This window comes from Erythrolamprus reginae, chromosome 1 (assembly GCF_031021105.1).
Source record: "Erythrolamprus reginae isolate rEryReg1 chromosome 1, rEryReg1.hap1, whole genome shotgun sequence".
Classification (NCBI taxonomy): domain Eukaryota; kingdom Metazoa; phylum Chordata; class Lepidosauria; order Squamata; family Dipsadidae; genus Erythrolamprus; species Erythrolamprus reginae.
In genome coordinates, this window is record NC_091950.1 from 37,835,057 (window position 1) to 37,857,758 (window position 22,702).

Sequence of the window (22,702 nt, forward strand, 5' to 3'; positions counted from 1 at the left end):
GATTTAACCCCAATTGAAAAAGCAGCTTTTTTCCCTCTTCTAACGATCTCGCCTGGAAAACCTTGGAATCTTTAAACACAATTATTGTAGCAGGATAGCGCCACGAAAATCTGATCCCATTTTCATAAAGTTGGGAGGATACTTCTCTCATCTGGCTTCTCATCTTGAGGGTTTCAGAAGACAAATCTTTTAAAACGCGTATTGGAGAAGCTTTGTAACGTAAATTTAAAATCTTTTTCAATTCTTTAAATATTTCTGCAGCTCTCCTCTCTGAAACAAATCTTACAACAATGTCCTTTGAGTCTCCACGCTTGCAGGATCCAAAAGCCCAATGCGCTCTTTCAAATTCTTGCAACTCACATTTAACTTTGTTCTCGATGAGCCACTGAAGGATTTCTTGAACAAGTTGTTTGCTCTCCGCAAAATCTTTGGGGAAACCTCTCAAACGAAGATTAGCTCGGCGCTGTCTGTCCTCCAGATTTATGATGCGAAGTTCCTGGCGGGATTTTCCCACCTCCAGTTTCCTAATTCTTTGATCTTGTGCTTTGGAATGTTCTTTCAACTCAGTCATTCCAGTTCCCAATGCAGATAAATCTTTTTTCATTTCTTGGAGCAGTTTCCCCATGTCAGCAAAGCCTTTAAGTAGCGAATCCATCTTTCCCTCCAACTCCTCGGTAGACGCCATCTTCTCTTTGTTCTCGCTTCTTCACACAGACACGTTAAAAACAGTCACTTGCTTCAATTTTTAACTCCTTCTAATAAAGTTTTTCCACAGCTTGCTCAGTTCGCTCTCCTCTCAATCCACTTTCACCAAGCTAGAGAGGTTGTTGAGGGTTAACTTTTACTTTTACTTTTCCACATCTGGGAGCTTCTTTCGGAGCGTTCAGCTATACCAACGCATGCGCAGATCTCGCCCCACCCTCCTTGCCTTTCGTAAGTTACTGAAGACCCACCTATGTCACCAGACATGGGGAAATTGAGATACCCCTAGGCTCATATAGTTTATGTATGGTATGACTGTGTTGTATGGTTTTAATGATGGGTTTTTAGATGGTTTTTTTAAATATTGGATTTGTCACTTGTTATTATTGTTGTGAGCTGCCCCGAGTCTTCGGAGAGGGGCGACATACAAATCTAATAAATTATTATTATTATTGTTGTTATTATTATTATTGTTGTTGTTGTTATTATTATTATTATTATTATTATTATATACTGGGGAAAGGAATTGCTGTGAGAGTCATAAATCTGAGGACCGATTTTTTTCCCAGTTCTGTTGTAATTTCAAATGGTCACTAAATGAATAATTGTAAAAGCAAAGACCGTGGGCGGTTCACAATTCTTTGTTAGCTATGTTCTGCTAGTTCTAATTGTTTACTTTAGATCGAACACACTAAATAAACAAATCAACAGTCTTAAATTAATCACAAAATATGGAGAAATAAGAGTTCGATGTCTTGTCATATTGAAGGACAATGTGGAGAAATGATATGTACAGCTGTGCACTGCCTGTGTGTTGCAACATGTGGGAGGCAGAAGGATATTGTTCTCCCGTTGGATTTGAACTGAAAAGCCTTTCAAACAGAGAATGATTCTTCATATAAAACAGAACCTCCAGCAAGGTCAGACTGACCATATCTTAAGAGACAGAGACTGTTTCAGCACACAATTTCTATGACAGCTAATCTTTTGGTTTAGGCAGGAAAATTCATCTGTTTTGAACTGATGGATTTAATTATCATGCATAGCTTTAAAGAGTGTAGCAAAGTTCTCAAAAGTAGCTCATTAACTCTGAGCTGGTTCTGTCAATGACCTGTAGTACAGTGGTACTATCCTCTACTACTATGGCAGGCCCTCCCAAGTTTTTATGACCTAGTATTTTCAAAAAGTGGTTTGTATATTATTGTAGGTTCTTTCTAACAGATGGTGCCAAGACCACCTAGAGCAGTGTTTCCCAACCTTGTCAACTTGAAGATATCTGGACTTTAACTCCCAGAATTCCCCTGCCAGCAAATGACCTAGAGGATAAATAAGTTCATTGAAGTACAAATATACTTCAAGATAAACATTCCTATTTGAAATATTTGTATTTTAAGAAGTTTGATTTGTTTTTGTGAAAGATCTATTTCTCAGACAGAAGCCTGGAAAAGCACCAGGCCCAGACAAGATAACTCCTTCTTGCTTAAAAGTCTGTGCTGACCAATTGGCCCCCATCTTCACCCAAATCTTCAACAAATCACTAGAGTTGTGCTATGTTCCTTCCTGCTTCAAACGCTCGACTATCATCCCAGTGCCAAAGAAGCCCTCCATCAAGGAACTGAATGACTACAGACCAGTTGCTCTAACATCTGTAGTTATGAAAACCTTTGAAAGGCTAGTGATGTTCCATTTGAAAGCCATCACGGATCCACTGTTAGACCGCCTGCAATTTGCATACCGAGCAAATAGATCAACAGATGATGCTGTTAATATGGCTCTACACTACATCCTTCAACATCTTGAATCTCCAATGACCTACGCCAGGGTCCTCTTTGTGGACTTCAGTTCAGCATTCAATACCATCGTACCGGACATTCTCTTAACCAAACTAAATCAGCTAGCGGTACCTGAACACACTTGTAAGTGGATCACAAGCTTCCTAACAGACAGCAAGCAGCAGGTGAAGCTAGGAAAAATCACATCAGATATATGTACAATTAGCACAGGTGCCCCCCAAGGCTGTGTACTCTCACCACTTCTCTTCTCTCTATACACTAATGACTGCATCTCATACGATCCATCTGTTAAACTACTGAAGTTTGCAGATGATACAACAGTGATCGGACTCATTCGAGACAATGATGAATCTGCATACAGACGGGAAGTTGAACAACTATCCTTGTGGTGTGACCAGAACAATCTAGAACTGAACACACTCAAAACCGTAGAAATGGTGATAGACTTTAAGAGAAACCCTTCCACCCTTCCACCTCTCACAATACAGTAATACCCCGGTTATTGCGTCCCCGACCATTGCGAACAGGGTAATTTGCGATTTTTCAACCCGGAAGTCAAAACACCATCTGCGCATGTGTGCCCTTTTTTTCTATGGGCACGCATGCGTAGATGGCGCCCGGCAGATCAGCTGCTGGGCGGCTTCCCTGGGTCTTCCCCCTCTTGCTGGCGGGAGGGCGAGCAGCGGGCATCAGCAAGGAGTTTCCCCACCGCCCACGCAAACTCCTCGCTGCCGCCCGCCCTTCGCTCGCCCACGCCGTTCATTCTCGCCGCTTTCGAGCTGAGTCCCGAAGCGAATTCGCTCCGGGGCTCAGCTCGAAAGCGGCGACAGCCAGCGCGGAGAAGCCGTTCGCTGGCGCTGGCTGTCGGCGCTTTTGAGCTGAGTCCCGGAGCGAATTCGCTCCGGGACTCAGCTCGAAAGCGCCGACAGCCAGCGCGGAGAAGCCGTTCGCTGGCGCTGGCTGTCGGCGCTTTTAAGCTGAGTCCCGGAGCAAATTCGCTCCGGGACTCAGCTCGAAAGCGCCGACAGCCAGCGCGGAGAAGCCGTTCGCTGGCGCTGGCTGTCGGCGCTTTTGAGCTGAGTCCCGGAGCGAATTCGCTCCGGGACTCAGCTCGAAAGCGCCGACAGCCAGCGCGGAGAAGCCGTTCGCTGGCGCTGGCTGTCGGCGCTTTTGAGCTGAGTCCCGGAGCGAATTCGCTCCGGGACTCAGCTCAAAAGCGCCGACAGCCAGCGCGGCGCGGCTGTTTTAAAATGTCGCCGCCGGCATGGGGGGCTTGCCAGCACCCCCCGGACCCCCAACCCGGGTTTGGGGGGCTGCTAGGAAGCCCCCCATGCCGGCGGCGACATTTTAAAACAGACGCGCCGCCCCCAATCTTCGGCTCCTCGCTAGCGCTGCGGGAGTAAAAACACCATCTGCACATGCGCAGATGGTGTTTTTACTTCCGCAGCGCTACTTCGCGAAAACCCGCTCGTTGCGGGGGGTCCTGGAACGGAACCCTCGCAACGAGCGGGGGATCACTGTACTAGACAACACAGTATCAACAGTAGAGACCTTCAAATTTCTAGGTTCTATCATATCTCAAGACCTAAAATGGTCACCTAACATCAAAAACATCATCAAAAAAGCACAACAAAGAATGTTCTTTCTGCGCCAGCTCAGGAAGCTCAAACTGCCCAAGGAGCTGCTGATTCAGTTCTATAGAGGAATCATTGAGTCTGTCATCTGCACCTCTATAACTGTCTGGTTTGGTGCTGCAACCCAACAGGACCGACACAGACTTCAGAGGATAATCAGAATTGCAGAAAAAACAATTGCTGCCAATCTGCCTTCCATTGAGGACCTGTATACTGCACGAGTCAAAAAGAGGGCGGGTAAAATATTTCACATCCTGGACACAAATTGTTTCAACTCCTACCCTCAAAACGTCGCTACAGAGCACTGCACACCAAGACAACTAGACACAAGAACAGTTTTTTCCCGAACGCCATCACTCTACTAAACAAATAATTCCCTCAACACTGTCAGACTTTCTACTAAATCTGCACTTCTATTCTACTAGTTTTTCTCATCATTCCTATCACCCATTTCCTCCCATGTTGACTGTATGACTATAACTTGTTGCGTATATCCTAAGATTTTTATTAATATTGCTTCTTCATTGCTTATTTGACCCCTATGACAATCATTAAGTGTTGTACCACATGATTCTTGACAAATGTATATTTTATTTTATGTATGTTGAGAGCATATGCACCAAGACAAATTCCTTGTGTGTCCAATCACACTTGGCCAATAAAATTCTATTCTATTCTATTCCCACAAATCATTTTTAGGTTTGATTGATGATCTCTGAGCTTGGTTGTTTTCTTGCAGATATTTCAATACTCAAACTAGATATATCATCATCAGTGATGCTACCTAGCTTGGGTAATGAAACATCTGCAAGAATGATTCAATTTTATTTTATTATTCTATGGTCTATTCAAGAATGTTGAAAAATTGTGAAGCTATAGGGCTAGAAAACATAATGGAAAAATAGTAGAATATGCATGTGGTTGTTTATAGAAGGGCTGTTTAATATCTGTGTGGAAACTGGATCTGTCTGATAATTGGGTGCATGCTATTATTATTCCCCAATGTAAAACACAAAGTAGCACGAGTCAATGCTCCAGTTTGGGTCATATTTCTTTTTTCCCCCCATGCTTAAATTCTGTAAATAGTTTAGTAATTCAATATTGATCTTGTTCTCAGATTGATACATTTTAGAACAATGGAGCCTACAATATAAATGATTTAGAGGGAAGTTTCATTTATTTATTCATCATATTATTTGAATGGGTATGTGTGCATGTTAATAGGCCTTTTAGCTATGTAATTCTAAATTTTAACTTTATTATATCTCGATGTATACTGCTTTTATATGTTGTAAACCGCCCCAAGTCTTCAGAGACGGGTGGCATAAAAATTTAATAAATAATAATAAATAATATTTTATAAGCGCTCATTACACACATACAAACACACACAACCTGCTCTATTAATATGATTTTGTGGGTTACTTTTGTGCATCCCTTTTTATTCTTGATAGATTTGTACAATGTCATCAGGTCAATCACATCTACATCTCATATATTACCTGAACTCAGATCATGTATGTCCTACAAACATATCCTGTAAGCTAGGAGTAAAATATACAACCCACAGAACAACAACTTCAAAATATACTGCAGACTCTTCATTTGTCCCTGTTCTACTGTCCTATTGTCTTTTTTATCATTATTTTCTATGTTATGTTTATATAAACTACTATCCTATAATTGATTGACAAGTAAATAAAATAAGTAATAAATATCACCACTTTAATTTTACTAGTAAAAAAAAAAGGATGCATTGCCATGTGCTTCATTGGTGGGTATCTTAAATTAATTTCCTGGCCAACACCTTCCAAGATTGTTGATATGCTCTTAAGAATTAGAAACTTCAACCCATATAAAGACAACATTTGAGAGGATGTTACAGAGAAGAGAGTGTTAACTTATTTGGCAAAGCACCAAAGGGCAAGACAAGAAATAATGGACAGAACTTTATCAAGCAAAGAGACAACTCAGAACGCGCAAAACGTGAACTTCCCTGGTGATGCAAACCGATGGGGAAGGTAAGTAGAACCCAGCCCCGAGTCAAAGCTGAAGAAGATTCTTGTATGAGAAGCAAAACGTCTTCAAAGAAAAAACCCAGAAAGTCCAACTGCCTCTTGAAGAAGGGGGGAAACACCCCCCCACACACCTTTGGTACATCCAAACATGTAACTTTCTCCTCCACCCCTAGGAGACGCTGTGAGCGAGAGGGAAGTCAGCGCCTTTTAAGGAGGAGGGCCGCGCACCTGGGATCGGTCACGTGCACAAGCCCTATTTGGGCCGCGGGAAGAGTTAAAGTTCGGGAATGGAGGATTGAGATCACGTGCCCTCCCGATCCAGCCAATGGAAGTCGCGGTAACGTGTTAGGTGGCGGACCCTGTCACGTGATCAGTGTTCTCTCCCCCCCGCCTTTCCCTTTCTCTCTCCGGGAAGGCGGATGCAGTGATAAAGTGACAACAACACTCACTTCCGCTTGGTTGAGAAGAGCGAGAGAGAGAAGAGGGAGGAAGGAATCAGCGAGAGAACGAGCAAGAGAGGATCTGTGGCTGTTGTGGCCGTTGGTGGCGTCCTTCTGTCGTCAAGCTCCCTCAGCGCGGCCAGGTAAGTCGACGCGGCCTGGCCCTTCTCGCCTTTCCCTCCTTTCTGTCTCGGGTTGAACCGGGGCGGGGAGAAGGAGGCCTGGCTCTCCTCTTCACTCTCGGGTGCTGGCGGGGCCTTCTCTAAAACGGGACCGTTTCCCCATTTCCCCCCCCTTTCCCTCCAGCTCACGCGGGAAGCGGCCGCGGGCTTTCCTAGGGGTTCGCTTCAGGTAAGTTTGCAGTGTTAAGAGCGGCTAACCGAAAGGGCTTCGGAAGGCCTCGAAAGTTGAAGGGCCAAAAGAGCTTCTTGTCCACACATGGCTGGCAAAACACACCGCGCTGCCTCAGAGGAGCTGCTGCTGTTTTAGTCCCTTGTAACGTGGCGACGAACCATCGTGCCTACAGTCCCTGTTCTATGGCCTCTTTTACTTGGACCTACCTTGCTAATTCTTATGTTTGTACCAGTACCTACTTGCTTGACAAATAACTAACTAACTAACTGAGGGTGGTTATTTTGTTGCCTAGTTGTAGGACTCATATAGATCTATCTTTATAAATGTATAAATATAACTATATATTTGTTTTCAAAGATTTTCACAGGTATATGTGAATATATGTGTTTTTTCTATCGAATCCCAGTGAGGGAATGGCTCCTGATGAGGACAGAACAAGGCCGAAATAGATCTATCCTAGCATCCCTTAATTTTCAAATTCAGCAAAAATATGTGGCATATATATATATGTGTGTGTATACATATATGTGTGTGTGTGTGTATAGGTATATGTGTGTGTGTGTGTGTGTGTGTGTAGGTATATGTGTCTACACACACACACATAACCCTTAACCCTTCCCTGGTACAAGCTGATTAGAGACTAGCCTGTAGCCTAAAGGCTAACCCTCTACCTTACAAGGCAGAGGCCCCAGGTTCAAATCCCAGTAAAAGGGTATGGCTACCTGATGAAGGCAAATAAGCCCGAAGAACTATAGATCTATAGTAGTTTCCCTTCCTTTTCATTATCAGCAAAATGTGTGTGTGTGTACTCTCCACACTTTGCACATTTATTTATTGTGCTTATATGCTGCCCAATTCCCAAAGGACTCTGGGTGGCTTTCAATAAATAAGAACAATGCATAAAACAGCGCAAGAATATTAATTTTTTTAAAAGCCCACTCAGACATACATATTCTCACTCTCATTTCTAGCCAAATCTAGGTTCCAATCACTCAACAGTTCCAGACCTGCTGGAAGAGCCAGGTCTTCACGGCTTTACGGAGGCCGGTAAGGTGGGAAGGGTGTGGATCTCTGGAGGCAGTTGGTTCCATAGAGTCTGAGCCCCCACAGAGAAGGCCCTTCCCTGCAGGCCTGCCAGTCAACATTGTTTGGCTGATGGGACCCCGAGAAAGCTGACTCTGGGCAAGTCTTCTTGGTCGCTGGGAGGTGTGCGACAGAAGGTGGTCCCGAAGATAGTCTGATCCTGTGCCATGTAGGGCTTTATAGGTGATAACCATCGCCTTGAATTGTGTTCAATTCAATATACATCAATACATATTACCTTAAGAATATATCAGTAGCATACACATTTCCCAATCAATCAAAATTCAATAGCCTATTTTTTACATGTGGTCTTCTTCTTATTAATCAGTCTCTTACTTTTATCCACACTCCCCTCTCTCTTACTACTTCTTTCCCCCTTCCTTCCTACTTCTTCTTTCTCCTTCTAAACCCTTCCCTGAGTGACTTTAATTCTAATACATATTACATTTAACAGACTGATAACATTTCCCTATACTTCTTTAAATTGTCAGCACCACTTTTAAATTTCTTATTTTTTAACATCACATCTGTACTGTTAGCTCTTTATTTTAGGTGTATGCTATTAATTAATGCCACCTCAGTCTAATTCATCTGGGTTACCTCAATTTCTTTTCCATTTTATTTTTCGTTTAATCATAATGGTTTAATCTCTATATTCCTTTTCTATCCATTCATAAAATTTCACCCATACATTATATTAATTATACATTATATTAATCATTAATTATATTTCCGAATCTTTCTTATCTTTGAGTTTCATTGTCAGGCTATTCATATAGACTTATCTAAAGCTGTATGGTTAGGCTTTTGCAGCAGTGATGTGGTTCACACACCAACCCTAAATTTCTAATGTGTTTTATAGGTAAGTGGGATATTGCACTTTGTAAGCTATGGTGGCTCAGTTAATGAAGGTGGGTCCCAAATGCTTCCTTTGTGCTGCCTCTAGCATTTTGAGATTGCTGCTTCTGGACAACGTGACTTTCTTTGGATTCTGGGGTTTGAAAATGTTACGTGCTATTTGTGGTGAAAATGGTGGTCTTTTCCTATTAATATTCAAGGCCCAGTAATCTCATTCAGATTCTTAACAAGCTCTAAAAGATGCTCATCTAAATATTGGGTATATATGATGTCCTCAGTAAAGGAAATAAGTGATGTATGGGAATTTCCTGCTATATCCTTTCAAAGATAATGAAATCATGGAACACCACCACTTGCAAAACACAAAATCACATTCCTGAAGTTTGAATATTAGGCAAAGGTATATTGCCTGACCTTACCATTCTGAGTGTAAAGATTGAAAAAATATTTTGGATGGAAAATGGAACATTTTTAGCATCAATCAAGATATCTTTTAAAGTTCTGGCTACAGTTGAAAGTGATTTGCTGAACTGGGTTCAAATTAGGTATTTTAGCAAGAATGCTGGATTTTAGCTCTTGAAATACAGGGCTGTCATATCTGGACCTCCAGATGGTTGCTAAATAGCAGCAGAGATTATTCTGTATCTCTCTTATATCTTGTAACTTGTCAGGATATTTTAAACCAAGCTTTAATAGCTCTGGTGAAGTTCAGAGAAATTCTTTGTCACATTCTTCTGCAGTGTTTCTAAAAGAACAAGTTTCTTTTGTAAGAGTACTGTAAACCTAGTTCTGATAAGGCTGAGAAAACATGGAACATATATATTTTCAAGACACTGAAATACCACCTGGTATCTCTTCATTATATATTTGAGCTTCTTTAGAGGGGAGAGTATTTTGGAATCAGAGTTGCAAGAGATCACAAAAAGATATTGACAAAATTGAACGGGTCCAAAGACGGGCTACAAGAATGGTGGAAGGTCTTAAGTATAAAACGTATCAGGAAAGACTTCATGAACTCAATCTGTATAGTCTGGAGGACAGAAGGAAAAGGGGGGACATGATCGAAACATTTAAATATGTTAAAGGGTTAAATAAGGTTCAGGAGGGAAGTGTTTTTAATAGGAAAGTGAACACAAGAACAAGGGGACACAATTTGAAGTTAGTTGGGGGAAAGATCAAAGGCAACATGAGAAAATATTATTTTACTGAAAGAGTAGTAGATCCTTGGAACAAACTTCCAGCAGACGTGGTTGGTAAATCCACAGTAACCGAATTTAAACATGCCTGGGATAAACATATATCCATTGTAAGATAAAATACAGGAAATCGTATAAGGGCAGACTAGATGGACCATGAGGTCTTTTTCTGCCGTCAGTCTTCTATGTTTCTATCTATCCAGTGCAACAATTTGAATCAACATCCTGAATTGTCCAGCTTCCACTTGAGATAACCTCACTCTTCTGGGCAACTTTTATTGTTATTAAGTTACTGTTACTATTAGAAAAGGTTTTTTTGTCACATTCAATGGGAATCAGTGTTCTGTGACTTAAAATCCACTTTTATCTATTCTTTGGTTTAGAATGGAAGTGGACAAATCTTGACTTTCTCATTGAAATCCTGCCAGGAATATAATAATTGTTTTAAATTCTAAGCATGCACTCAGTTCTTTCCGCTTCTTCTGATGAAGGAAAATTAAAAGGGCAGATGTCGGGAAGTGATCCTTTCTTCATTAAACACATAGTTTCTGGCTATATGATCATGTCTTTTGTCATGGCACCTGTTCCAATTTCTTTTCATTCTTCTGAATATAACTATTTGAGATTGGATTTGCTGAAAACAGAATAAAATTAAACTTTGCTTTTTTCAAGAAATTATACTTGTTTCAACCTAAAATTGTGCTTCTATCATTTCTATTCCAAGATTTTCTTTTGCTAATAGTAAGACATGTTCCCGTTTCACATCTATATTTGATTTTTAAAGCAAACAACACTGAACTTGTCTCTCTTAATACTCATGGTAACTGTAATTGTTTTATTTTATTGGAATTTTATTATGCTAATTTTGTTTCTACTGATTTCTTATGCATGCCTTGCACCTTGCAGCTTTCCTGCTAATATTTTTCTATATTTTAGTACCCATCTCCTTAAGCAAAATGATGCTGCTACACTTTAAGAGTATAAGCCAGAGGGCAGTTGATCCTACTTAACTCTCTGCTGTTTGAATTAGATGGGATTTTATCAGCTAATCAGTTAGCTAATGAGAAGAATGGTATACTGTAAGATTTAGAAATAGTTTCTTAGTTGTCTTTGGTTAATCATTGGGAAATAAAGATATGTTCTAGAACAGTGGTCCCCAACCTTTCCAACTTGGGACCACCCAGCAGGGGTATGTGTGAGAGAGTGGAGGGACGGGTATGCACGTCCTCCATTTGCGCGAATGGAGGCGGAGGGTACATGAGCTCACACACAAAGTTCCACTTGTGTGAGCCCAACTTCCCCATATCCTCTTGTCCATTGCTCACGCAACCTGGTTTTGAACAAGCCATGGCCCAGTATGGGCCACAGCAAAGGGGTTGGGGGCCTCTGTTCTAAAAGTTCTGATTACATCAGATTGTTTTGTGGTTGTTAAATAGGATGCCACTGTGATCAGAGTAAAATCATTATTTATGATAATAGTAGCCTTTAAGGGCTCTATAGGACATTGAACTTCCAGGGGGGTGGGATGGGCGGCAGCTTTGTTTTTTAGTGGAACCAATAACTGCAGCAGAACAAGGTGCCAGCAATTAAACTGGCATTTTGAAATCCCTCTGGATAAAGATGAGATCCTGGGATTGTCCACAAGTACTCCATACAGAAATACCCTGTGAAGAGACCATAAAACAGACTCTGGCAAGTTTTATTGGTCTGGAAACTAAGGGAAAGTCAGCTTTGCCTAATCCCTGATTTGGAGTCTTCAAATGGACATTGTGTTTACCCATTTTTCTGGAAATTGCTTGTTAGCTGTTTTCTATTTTTTTAAAAAAAGGAACATATACATTTAGAACCTTCAGAACAGGTTTCATTACAATAGGTGATTCTCCTTCAGTTCTCAGCTAAAGAAATTTCATATGCATTTAAGGACTTAACTTTTTTTTAAACTTTGAAATAAATAGAAAAAGGGTGATTAAACAATGATTTTTGGAAAATTATAAAACTAAGGGCCACATGGATTGGAAATAAGATTTTAAAATTAATTATAAGAAATCCTTCCTGTGGGTTATTTAAAATCCCATTAAACATAAATTTTGAATCTAAAAGCTGCATAAGCGCACCATTGTGCCTACCGTCCGTGTCCTACTGTCCTATTGTCTTCTTTTATCATTACTTTCTATGTTATATTTATATAAACTACTATCCTATACTTGATTGACAAATAAAAAGAAATAAATACATAAAAATAAAATAAATCTTCCTGTGGGGAAATGTGCTTTATTTCCCGTTTTAGTTTTTTCTCTGCACTTTTTTTGGTATGTTTTCCTTGGTTTGTATTTGTTTGTTATGTCTATACCTGCCAATTTTAATATAAATTATTAAAAAGTGTTTATAGAACATTAATTGTATAGTGTGTTAAATATTGTGTTTTAGGTGTTTAATATGTTTAATAAAACTGAGCTGCTTGTGGGATTATTTTCTCTCAAGAACACCTGCCTGTGCCACAGACTCCCATAGGGCAGGAATATTCCATGTTCCCATATTTAAACATTATCATCTTATGGAAGTTAGGGAATGTGTTATCAATGGCTGCCTTTGAATTCTGGAACAATCTACAGTACTTCCAATATATAAACTCTACTTTCCTTTAGGGAAGCCATTTTAAAAAAAAGTTCTTTTTAATAATAAAATAACCAGAAGAGATTCCATTAAACAACATTCAATGCCAATAGGATGGATTTTAATGGAATCTCTTGGTTATTTCATTTGGCTGCCATTTTACATGCTCCAAGGTAGTATGTTGCTCTGGGCAAACTTACAAATGCATTAAATAAATAGGTAAAATGTTTATATATTGATGTAAGCCACCTTTAGTCACCATGTGTGAATGGGCAGCAATATGAATTTTCAAAAATAAATATATAAATTAAAATAGTATCAATATTGAAACAAATATTGTAAAGAGATAATTGGTTACATCACTTGAGAGAATTCAGTTTATGGTCATTATACTGTCTTCACATATTTGTGTATCCTTGCCTAATATGAGCTGTTTCTTCTGACTCTTGTTACATTCTGCCATAAAATAGTATATTCAAAGAAATTATGCAGGCAGTATAGTATGATGTCTCTCCTTATACCTCTTGATCCGCTACTTGAGTTTCAGTGTTGCTGTCTTCTCAGTGGGTATTTTATTTCCTGTTTCTAGACTTCCTCCTGAGGGTGAGATGAGCAAGAACCTTTGTGCCACTTTTGGCCACAGCTAAGTCTAACCTAGGTTTAATAAGCAGCAAGCAAGAACTATCTGGTTATATTTATCTTTCCCCATTCCTAACCTAGGTGTGGTGCCAACAATGGTGATTAGTAGAGTAGCAGCTATTGCCACTGAAAAATTTCTATCTTTAGCTTTTCCATAACTGAATGGCAGAGTAATTATTATTATTTTTTTGCCAGCATATGTTCTTTTAGAATGCTACAGCTGAAGCCATTGATTTCCTCTTTCAGCACAAGGAGCCAAAGCCAGATTTGGTAGAATTCCTAAGTGCATATTGAAGTGGGGAGGAAAGAGTTTCTCTCATGCCGAAAATGACAGAAGCAGATTTTATCATTACTGGCTGGCTAACCTTGATATTTGGCTTATGGTTTGTGGGGCTGAATTGCAAGTAATCTTCAACTTACCACCACAATTGGAGCCAGAATCTTCACTGCTAAGTTATGCAGCCATTTAAATGAGCATGCCTGATTTTATGATTTATTTTTTTCCGCAAGGGTCATTAAATGAATCCGATTTTCCCATTGACTTTGGCGAAGCCTTCTGGGAAGATCACAAATGGTGATCATGTGATCCTGGGATTATGCAGCCATCATAAATACATGCTGGTTGCCAAGCAAACAAATTTTGATTACATGGCTCCTGGGATGTTATTAACAGTCATACTTGTGAAGACCAGTCATAAGTCACTTTTCCAGCACTGTTTTAACTTTGAACAGTTGTTAAATTAATGGTTGTAAGTTGAGGCCTAACACATTTGAGATTTAATAACTAAAGTTGGGAAGATGTGAATAATGCCAGCTGCAATAAAGATATCTGAGGACAACATTTATCTGTGGGAGCCCTCCTTTATACAGGTTTCGTTATAAATTGTCCTCAATGAATATTAGCTCAGAGGCTTGATACAGGCAGGCAGATCTTGGAGTTGTGATGTTTTGGAGAGCCATTCAGGAAGATCAAAACAGAATGTCTGATGGTTCTCCAAAACAGGTTTTGAAGACTTCCAGCAGGTTTTCCTAATGCTTCATGTCACACCTTATTGCTCACTTAAGAAGATGGAATCACCATGAACATTGTGTTTGGCAGATGAAGGTTTGTTATTTGACAAGCTTGTTTCCCCCCCTTTTTTCAAGTTCTGTCATAACCTCCAACTTCAGTCAGAATCCTTCATCTAAGCACTAATATGGTATATCTCTGTTTTATTGTATATTTATAGTCTTTGCTCCTAAATTGTAACCTATGCATATTTCTTTAAAGGCAGACTTAAAGATATGTAACTCAGGAGTTGCAGATGAATCCTGCAATCAGACCAAGAAATTTTATTTAATTTTTGTATACTGCAGCCAGAGGTTCATTAAACTAAACATTGTTTTTCTTTTTCAGGAAAAATGTTAGCGGCTGATGAATTTTCGGTGAGTGGTCCATTCTGCCAGCCTTATAAAGTATAAATAGATGTGTTTTTTTATAGAGGAAAATCTCACTATAGTATGGTAAATAGGTGAAAAGTGAGTTTTTAGTGTTTTCATAAAGTGATTTTTATAAGCACTAAATAAGCAAGGATGTACCCAAAATGGAAAATATGCTTTGTTTGGAATTGAAAACAAGCCCATCACATTTTGGAAATTATGCTGAAGCTGTAGCTCAGCTTAGTGCAAAGAAAATTTGGAATACGGGTAGTCCTTGGTTAATGACTAGTCATTCAGGTAATCAAAAGAGTAATAGCTGCATTCCCTCAACAAAACAAATACAGTGGAACCCCGACATAAGAGCTGCTCTACTTAAGAGCAACTCGAGATAAGAGCTGGGAGGGGAGAGATATTTTTGTTCTACTTACAAGCCCAAATTCGAGATACAAGCGCCAAGGAGCTGTCTCCTGAAGCCAAACGCTAACTTCCGCGTTCGGCTTCAGGAGACAGCTGCGAAGCGGCGCGCGTGTTTTAAAAGGTTGCAGCCGGCCTGGGGGGCTCGGGGGGGTGCTTGCAGCTTTCTTTCTTGCTCTTTTTCTTTCTCTATTTTACCTTCCCTTCCTCTATTTCTTCTTTTCTTTCTCCTTCCCACCTTCTTCTTCCCTCCCTCCCTCCCTTCACTCATTCCTCTCTTACTCTCCCCTTTCATAAGTTTCCTTGCTTCCTTCCTCTGTTCCTGTCCCTTCCCCCTTTCTTTCTTTCTTTCTTTCTTTCTTTCTTGCTCTTTTTCTTTCTCTCTTTTACCTTCCCTTCCTCTATTTCTTCTTTTCTTTCTCCTTCCCACCTTCTTCCCTCCCTCCCTCCCGTCACTCATTCCTCTCTTACTCTCCCCTTTCATAAGTTTCCTTGCTTCCTTCCTCTGTTCCTGTCCCTTCCCCCTTTCTTTCTTTCTTTCTTTCTTTCTTTCTTGCTCTTTTTCTTTCTCTCTTTTACCTTCCCTTCCTCTATTTCTTCTTTTCTTTCTCCTTCCCACCTTCTTCCCTCCCTCCCTCCCTTCACTCATTCCTCTCTTACTCTCCCCTTTCATAAGTTTCCTTGCTTCCTTCCTCTGTTCCTGTCCCTTCCCTCTTTCCTTCCTTCCTTCCCACCCTCCGTCCATTCATTCACCCATTCCTCTCTTGATCGCTTAAAGCCGGTCCCTGGTGCAAAAAGGGTTGGGGACCTCTGTCCTACAGGATTGGGTGGCAGAGAAGTTGAACATATGTAAATTTAAAAGTTTAAGAAAGTTTACAAGTTAAGTGAAAGAAACTTCATTATTCATTTATATGTACATGTACGTTTCTTCATTAAAAACATGTCTTTCTGCATAATTTAGACTAACTTTGTGAGTTTTTTGAGGGCTGGAACCAATTAAAATTATTTACATTAATTCCTATGGGGAAAAGTCGTTCGAGATAAGAGCTGCTCGACTTAAGAGCCCAGGTCCGGAACGAATTAAACTCGTATCTCGAGGTACCACTGTACATCATTTCCAGCATTTATCCTTCTCTGCCTCCCTCCCTGTTCCCTCCCCATAGATTTATTTATATTTCCTATTTCTGAACCGCCCATCCCCCTCTGTAGATGCTCCAGCATAGTATACAGCATCCCACCAACTTGCCTTTCGGGCTCACCTCTGACCTTCTCATTCTCTTCCATCCCTGCCTTCAGCTACTGCTGCCACTGAACTAGCCTATGTAACTGTTCCTTACTGTGATGGTCTCAGCACTAGGCTCCCAGCATGGCATATTCCACAGGCCTGTACACACACGTGCGCGCACATACACGCACACACACACACACCTCTCTTTCATTGTCTCCAGTTTTAAAAGTAGGTGAGTGAGTAAGGCATTAGTCTCACATTCCCACTGATATTTTGTTTCCCCAGCTGTCCGATGCTCTACCGGATAGTTCTCCAGCCAAAAGTTCCTCAGTGGGCAATACGAAGCCACCTCAGCAGCCCAGCCAGCCTCCACAAGCCTGGCCAACCTCCAGTCCCTGGAATAACGCACCGAGCGCTCCTCCTGCAGCTCCATCTGGTTTGCCTCCTAACTCATCGACTTCAAACGTGCCTTTTGGACCGCCACCAACAGGAATGTATCCTTCCCTCCCCCCTGGGGCACCAGTTCCTTTTCCTCCTCCTGGTTCTACTTGTCCTCCCGGTGCTCCATATCCACCCCCTGGTCCTGCCCCACCAGGGCAATATCCACCACCCAACATGCCCTACCCAGAGATTCCAAGGCCATATGGGGGTCCCACCGAACCAGGCGCTCCCCCTGCTGCTGTTGGAGCATGGGGATCCATGCCCACTGGAGGGTGGGGAGCCTCAGTTGGAGGACAGTATCCTGCACCTAGTGTGCCATATCCACCTCCAGGGCCATATTCCACTCCCACTCAGACTCCAGGGGCTGCTCCTACAGTGCCATGGGGAGCTGTCCCCCCAGGACCGTGGGGACCTTCGCCTCCCGGCCCATATCCTCCGCCAACAGGATCCTATCCAGCTCCAGGGATGTACCCAACACCACCTAATCCTTACCAAGTGCCACCTGCGCCTGCTGGAGCACCATCCATACCTGGTGGCCCTCATGTAAGTAAGACTTTTCTCAGTTATGGTGCAGCTAAACCTCAGAGGCAAAGGAGTCTAACAGATTCGTGCTCATTTGATGTAGTCCTTGTTTATTGCTAAGTGTTTCTGTGTGAATTTGTCTAAGAAGCTGTGGTTGGTTGCAAAATGTGTCTAGGGTGCACATTGTTTACATGGCAAACTAAACTTCATAATTGCCCCATACCAAACCTTGAAACTGGGTATTTCCAGGGAAAGTCCAATATCTGTGAATAAGATGACTTCCCCTGTTCTTTAGAACTTTTCCTAGAGTTCCCAGAAAGCAATATAGCTAAAATGATTGGATTTAACACAGATGTAAAATGATTGGGCCTACCGTCAAATTTATCAAACTCTTAAATTGTGAGAATATTACCTTCATCTCCTTGGAAAAGGAATAATTATAGTGCACTGTATAAACATGTGTTTAAAATAAATTATTAATCTCATTGCACTTCTACCAACAATAACTTATTCAACCCTTTCCTACTGTATAAGTGTAGTGAAGTCCAGTTAGTTCGCAATAACACCTTTTGTCAATAAAATGTCATGTAAGATACTTTTGGTGTTGATGTTGATAGTTCTACACACTGTCCAGGTAAAATTGCAAGCACAAATTCTTTGTGCAGTTGACTGTAACCCTTGGAGCAGAGGTCTTCAAACTTGGCAACTTTAAGACTTGTGGATTTCAACTCCCAGAATTCTCCAGCCAGAGTAGCGAATTCTGGGAGTTGAAGTCCATAAGTCTTAAAGTTGCCAAGTTTGAAGACTTCTGTCTTAGAATTTGTGTGTAAAATATCTGTTGGTTTAGGGAAAAAAGGGGGAAAGATCAGGCATGGCCCTTGTTGGTAAGAAGGTTGGAATTACCATACAGACTAGTCGCTTCACATTGTGTGTTGTCTGGCAACTAGAGAGTGTATGTCACAAAGAATGCCACTCTATGAGACAGTGCCATTCTCTGGCCAACGCCATTTAAAAGCATGCCATTTTATTGGCTTAGTAGAGGGAGTCTTTGACCTACAACCGCAATTGAGCCCAACATTTCCATTGATAAACAACACAGTTGTTAAGTGAATCACTGCAATTCTTAAGAAAGTAACAAGATTGTTAATTGAATCTGGCTCCCTCCACTGACTTTGCTTGTCAGAAGGTTACAAAATACCCTGGGACACTGCAAGCATCATAAATACATGCCAGTTGCCAGTGTTGATCATTTGACCGTGGAGATGCTGGATGCTAAGTGTGAAAAACAGTCATTAGTTGCTTTTTGAAGTATCACTGCGACTGCAAACAGTCACTAAATGAATGGTTATAAATCAATAAGTACCTGTGCCCATTTTCCACAAGCCATTCTGTCACAAGGGAGTGGCATGGTGGCTCAGCGGTTAGGATGCTGGGCATGTCAGCTAGAAAGGCAACAGCCAGGTTCTAGACCCAAGCGTCACGCAACAAGGGTAAGCTCCCATTGTCTCCCCAGCTCCTGCCAACCTAGCGGTTCAAAAGCATGCAAATGCTGCCACTTTGGTGGGAAGGCAACAGTGCGCCATGATGCACTGGGGTGGAAATGTCTTTAAATAGCACTGGCTCAGTGGCCCTAAAACAGAGATGAACAGCGCCCCCTACAGAGTAAATCCCCAGGAACTCCTTTATCTTTTACCTTTATTCTCTTCACAAGCATCAAATATTTCTGTGCCAATCATTGCTGTTTCCCCTTGTCAGAATTTGATGTTACCTGTTTTGACCCCATGCAAGTGGTATCAGGAAGCTTTAGGTAGTTCATATAAAATGGCAATGACAGATTCTATCTTTTTTATTTCATTATTTTTAGCTAAAATAGCTAATTTGATCTTGGAATAATAAAAACTGATTGTTTTCATATTTATCTTTTTTTTCCAGCCCTACCGTTGAACTTGTGGCAGGCTGATGAGGTACTGCCTCACTACCTATTTACACAGAAAAGTTTTTAGTAATCTTTTGGAGTCTTGAAAGGCCTATCTGTGTTCTGCCAGCCCATTTGTGGTGTGAGGGAGCACTCCTCCAACGCTTATTTTGTGTGAGATATGGATTAGGATAAACAAGTTGACTGCCCCAGCTCTCTAATCCTTACTCTAGTCAAGATTTTATCAAGTGAAATTAGCCTAATGAGTAAGGACTAACCCCGGATCAATACTACGACTGTTTCTTAATTGCTGATTTTAGAGGATTGACTGACCACATCTTAATTTAAATAATTTCAATTATCTGGAGAAGCTTTTGAAGAAATGATCTAGGCAACTTTCGTCAAATAGAAGAGAAGCAAAGAACAATCTGAAGCAGTTCTTAGTATCAGACTTGAAAAACCTTTGTAAAGATGAACACCTGATATTTGATGCTTAGTTCATACAACAAACAACCTTGGGGAACACCAGTTTTGTTTAGATGTTCAGGTAGTTCAAAGAGATATTTCTGATATGAGTTTTCCAGCTCTATTAGCAATCATATTTGTTGTGAGCCATCTAAAAATAAGCTGCTTTTAATTCTGAAGCTAGAACATTTTGGCTTTAGCTTGAGTGAGTCTCAAAAGTATTTAAAGAGTTTTGTGAGCTTCACTTCTGTAAAGCAAAATTTCTTTTTAAAAGTTATTGGAAGGAGGAGGGGGCTGTAATCAGTATAATCTCTTCTCTGGCAGCTCCAGAGTCTTTGAAAAGTAATTTGGAAACTTTACAAACTAAACAGGGAGGTTTCTCTACTTGAGGATGTCTCTTAATGCTCATGATTAGAATATTGCAAGGTAATTAGTTAAAATGTACTTGATGAATATTGGCAGTAGATGCAACAATCTAGATGTACAGTTTTCTCATTTCAGTTTTGGGGTGAACACCAAAAAGCCAATCCCTTGTGGAATTTCCCATGGAAGAAATATGTTAGACTCGTTTATCACAGTTCACAAAGAATACAACATTTCATCACTGTCTTACTGATAAGTCCATGTTCTCAACTTCCTTCTGTGGACTCCAGAAATTTGCTAAACACAGATGTCTTTTATCATAAATTTATCACAAATTGGCTATTTCCAAGCATTCTTTGGAAAATAACTTTGCAGAAGAGATTTTTAGGGAATCAATATTCTTTTAAAGAAATAATGGACTAGCTTAATTAGAAACTTAGGCATGGGTCCTGTAGGGTTTGTGGAAATATTTATTTCCTCAAATCAAATGGATTTGAAAAGGCTCTTCATTTTCTTCCTCATCCCTTCTTGTCCTAGTTTCCCCACCTGCATTGGTTTCATGTTATCTTCCTGTCTTTCCTCAACGGTTAGCTTCTCTTGAAGGATATTACATCTTCCCATTAATTTTAAACCACAGAAATGTGCATAGGCAATGGGTTTAGAATTCCAGTGATGTTTGGGAATACCAGATAATTTAGCTTAATAGTGAGAAATGCAGCTTTGCCAAAAAATTTTAAAAAGCTAAATTATTAGCTATTTTCAGTTAGCATTGATGAGCTCCAGTGCTAATGAACTTTGAAGTGACATCCCATTTAACTTTGTATTATCTAAAGTGGTTATTTGAGGATAGGTGCGTTTTTCTTCATTGTAGGGGCATCCCATTTTCTCACTTTTGAGTATGCGGTTGATAAATGGTAGCTGTCTCTCATGACATCTTCATATGTTCCAGTTTGCACTGCATGGTTGGCTTTGAAAAGGAGTCCGCTATAACGTAGAAATATTTAAATGAAGTATTGAAAAGTTTCAATTGTGTGAAGATACTAAGAAGCTTTGTCAGAATTCCAGTTCAGATTTGAAAAAGTGAGATATTTCCTATGTTGGCTTACAGTGAGGGAGACTAAATATGACTGACAATAAAAATATGTAAGTTTGTGATACTTGGCAGAACACTCTTGAGGTGAATGAAATTACATGAAATAAGAATTGTGGATCGAGATATAGAATAGGTTACTATTAATTCTTCTGTGCTCTGCCTACTCTATAGAAATATTACATTTTACAAACTCCTGAAGAATGCTGAAAGAAGTTTTGCAAAGTTTTTCTGACAATACTTTTTTTGCTAAATCTTAAAATCAAGCACATAGGATAGATTTGCCCTAATACACGTTGATTTCTCCCTAACCTAAAGCTAAATTATGATAAAAACACAATTTTGTGTTTCTAGCTATCGGTGCAATCCCAGTACAAACCTACTCAGAAGGAAATTCTGTTACCTTCAGTGATTTTTATGTAAGCGGCTATAGGGTTGGAGCTATGTCAGACTGGGACCCTGCTTAAACTAGAGGTAAAAGCATTCTGGCAGGACTTCCTCCATGCTACATCTGCTGGGGGGGATTGGCTGAGATTCTGGGCCATGTACCTGAGAAAGGTGGTCAGCCATTGCTACGAATAAAGGATTGTAGCATAAGAAAACTGCAATGCAGCATTTTATATAGCTATAAATCTCTAAATGTTACCTGTACATAGCATTCAGATTCTGCTGCATAAGGGTTGGGAAGGCAGAAAGGACTCCATTGGTAGCCCTGCAGCAACATTTGCGCCATCCTTCGTCGCTGGAACTTTTGCAAGCCTATTAGCTGTTTGCTTGACTTTTCTTGTGGCATAATACCACATTCAATGCCTTGGCCCCCTTTCCACAGAAATACTCCACAAACACCTTTTCTGCCTACATAAGACTCTGTCAGCCTTTAATTTACCTTTGTTACATCGCTTAGATGCATGGAGGCAAAGAGGACTGTTTAGAAACTTCAGGGGCAGCAAAACAGTGATATGCAGCTGACACAGTTCGTCTTTGTATTAAGACATTTGAGGCTAGCTTGTAAGTTGCATATAAGTGTGGTGCCATCATCCTATGCACGTTATTTGTCGTTCAATGCCCCTGGCTAGAATTCCGTTCATGTATTGTCCAAGAGAATATATATATACACACATACACATGCACATATAGGAAGAAAGGACAAAATACAATCAGATTTTTAAAACGGGCAAGCTCTGGTTCAAAACCCAACTAAAACTAAGCTTGCAAGTCTTGATGGTGGTTCAGCATCTCTGCTTATCTTATTCCTTCATGTTAAGAAGTTTTTTCCTCGCCACCTGGAGATACTATTCCTCCAATAGTGGAAGAAGACTCCCTTTCAGAAAGCAATTGTAGTTTGATGCTGTGTAGTAAAACCTTTTTAACCCTTCTGTCTCACGTGTGAGTGATTTGGGGCATGATGCTTGTTAAGCAATGAAATTTGTACTGTTTGTCTATTGTGTTCCTTGTGAGCTAAAGCTGCTGAGAAGTTTGGGGTGGATTGTTCAGCTTGTGTTTATGGGATGTTTA

General features: G+C 40.5%; 1 protein-coding gene across 1 annotated transcript; it reads left to right on the plus strand.

Moving 5' to 3' along the window:
* Nucleotides 1-6,436: 6,436 nt before the first annotated feature.
* On the plus strand, nucleotides 6,437-22,560 carry MAPK1IP1L (mitogen-activated protein kinase 1 interacting protein 1 like). Its single transcript, XM_070749614.1, has 4 exons — nucleotides 6,437-6,730; nucleotides 14,727-14,755; nucleotides 16,677-17,375; nucleotides 19,287-22,560. The coding sequence occupies exons 2-4, from the start codon at nucleotides 14,732-14,734 to the stop codon at nucleotides 19,296-19,298; spliced, it is 735 nt and encodes a 244-aa protein (XP_070605715.1). The 5' UTR covers nucleotides 6,437-6,730; nucleotides 14,727-14,731; the 3' UTR covers nucleotides 19,299-22,560.
* Nucleotides 22,561-22,702: the final 142 nt, after the last annotated feature.

Coding starts and splice junctions, on each gene's coding strand:
- MAPK1IP1L (XM_070749614.1), top strand. CDS start 14,732: ATGTTAGCGGCTGATGAATTTTCG. Junction 14,756..16,676: donor TAGCGGCTGATGAATTTTCG/GTGAGTGGTCCA, acceptor TTGTTTCCCCAG/CTGTCCGATGCTCTACCGGA.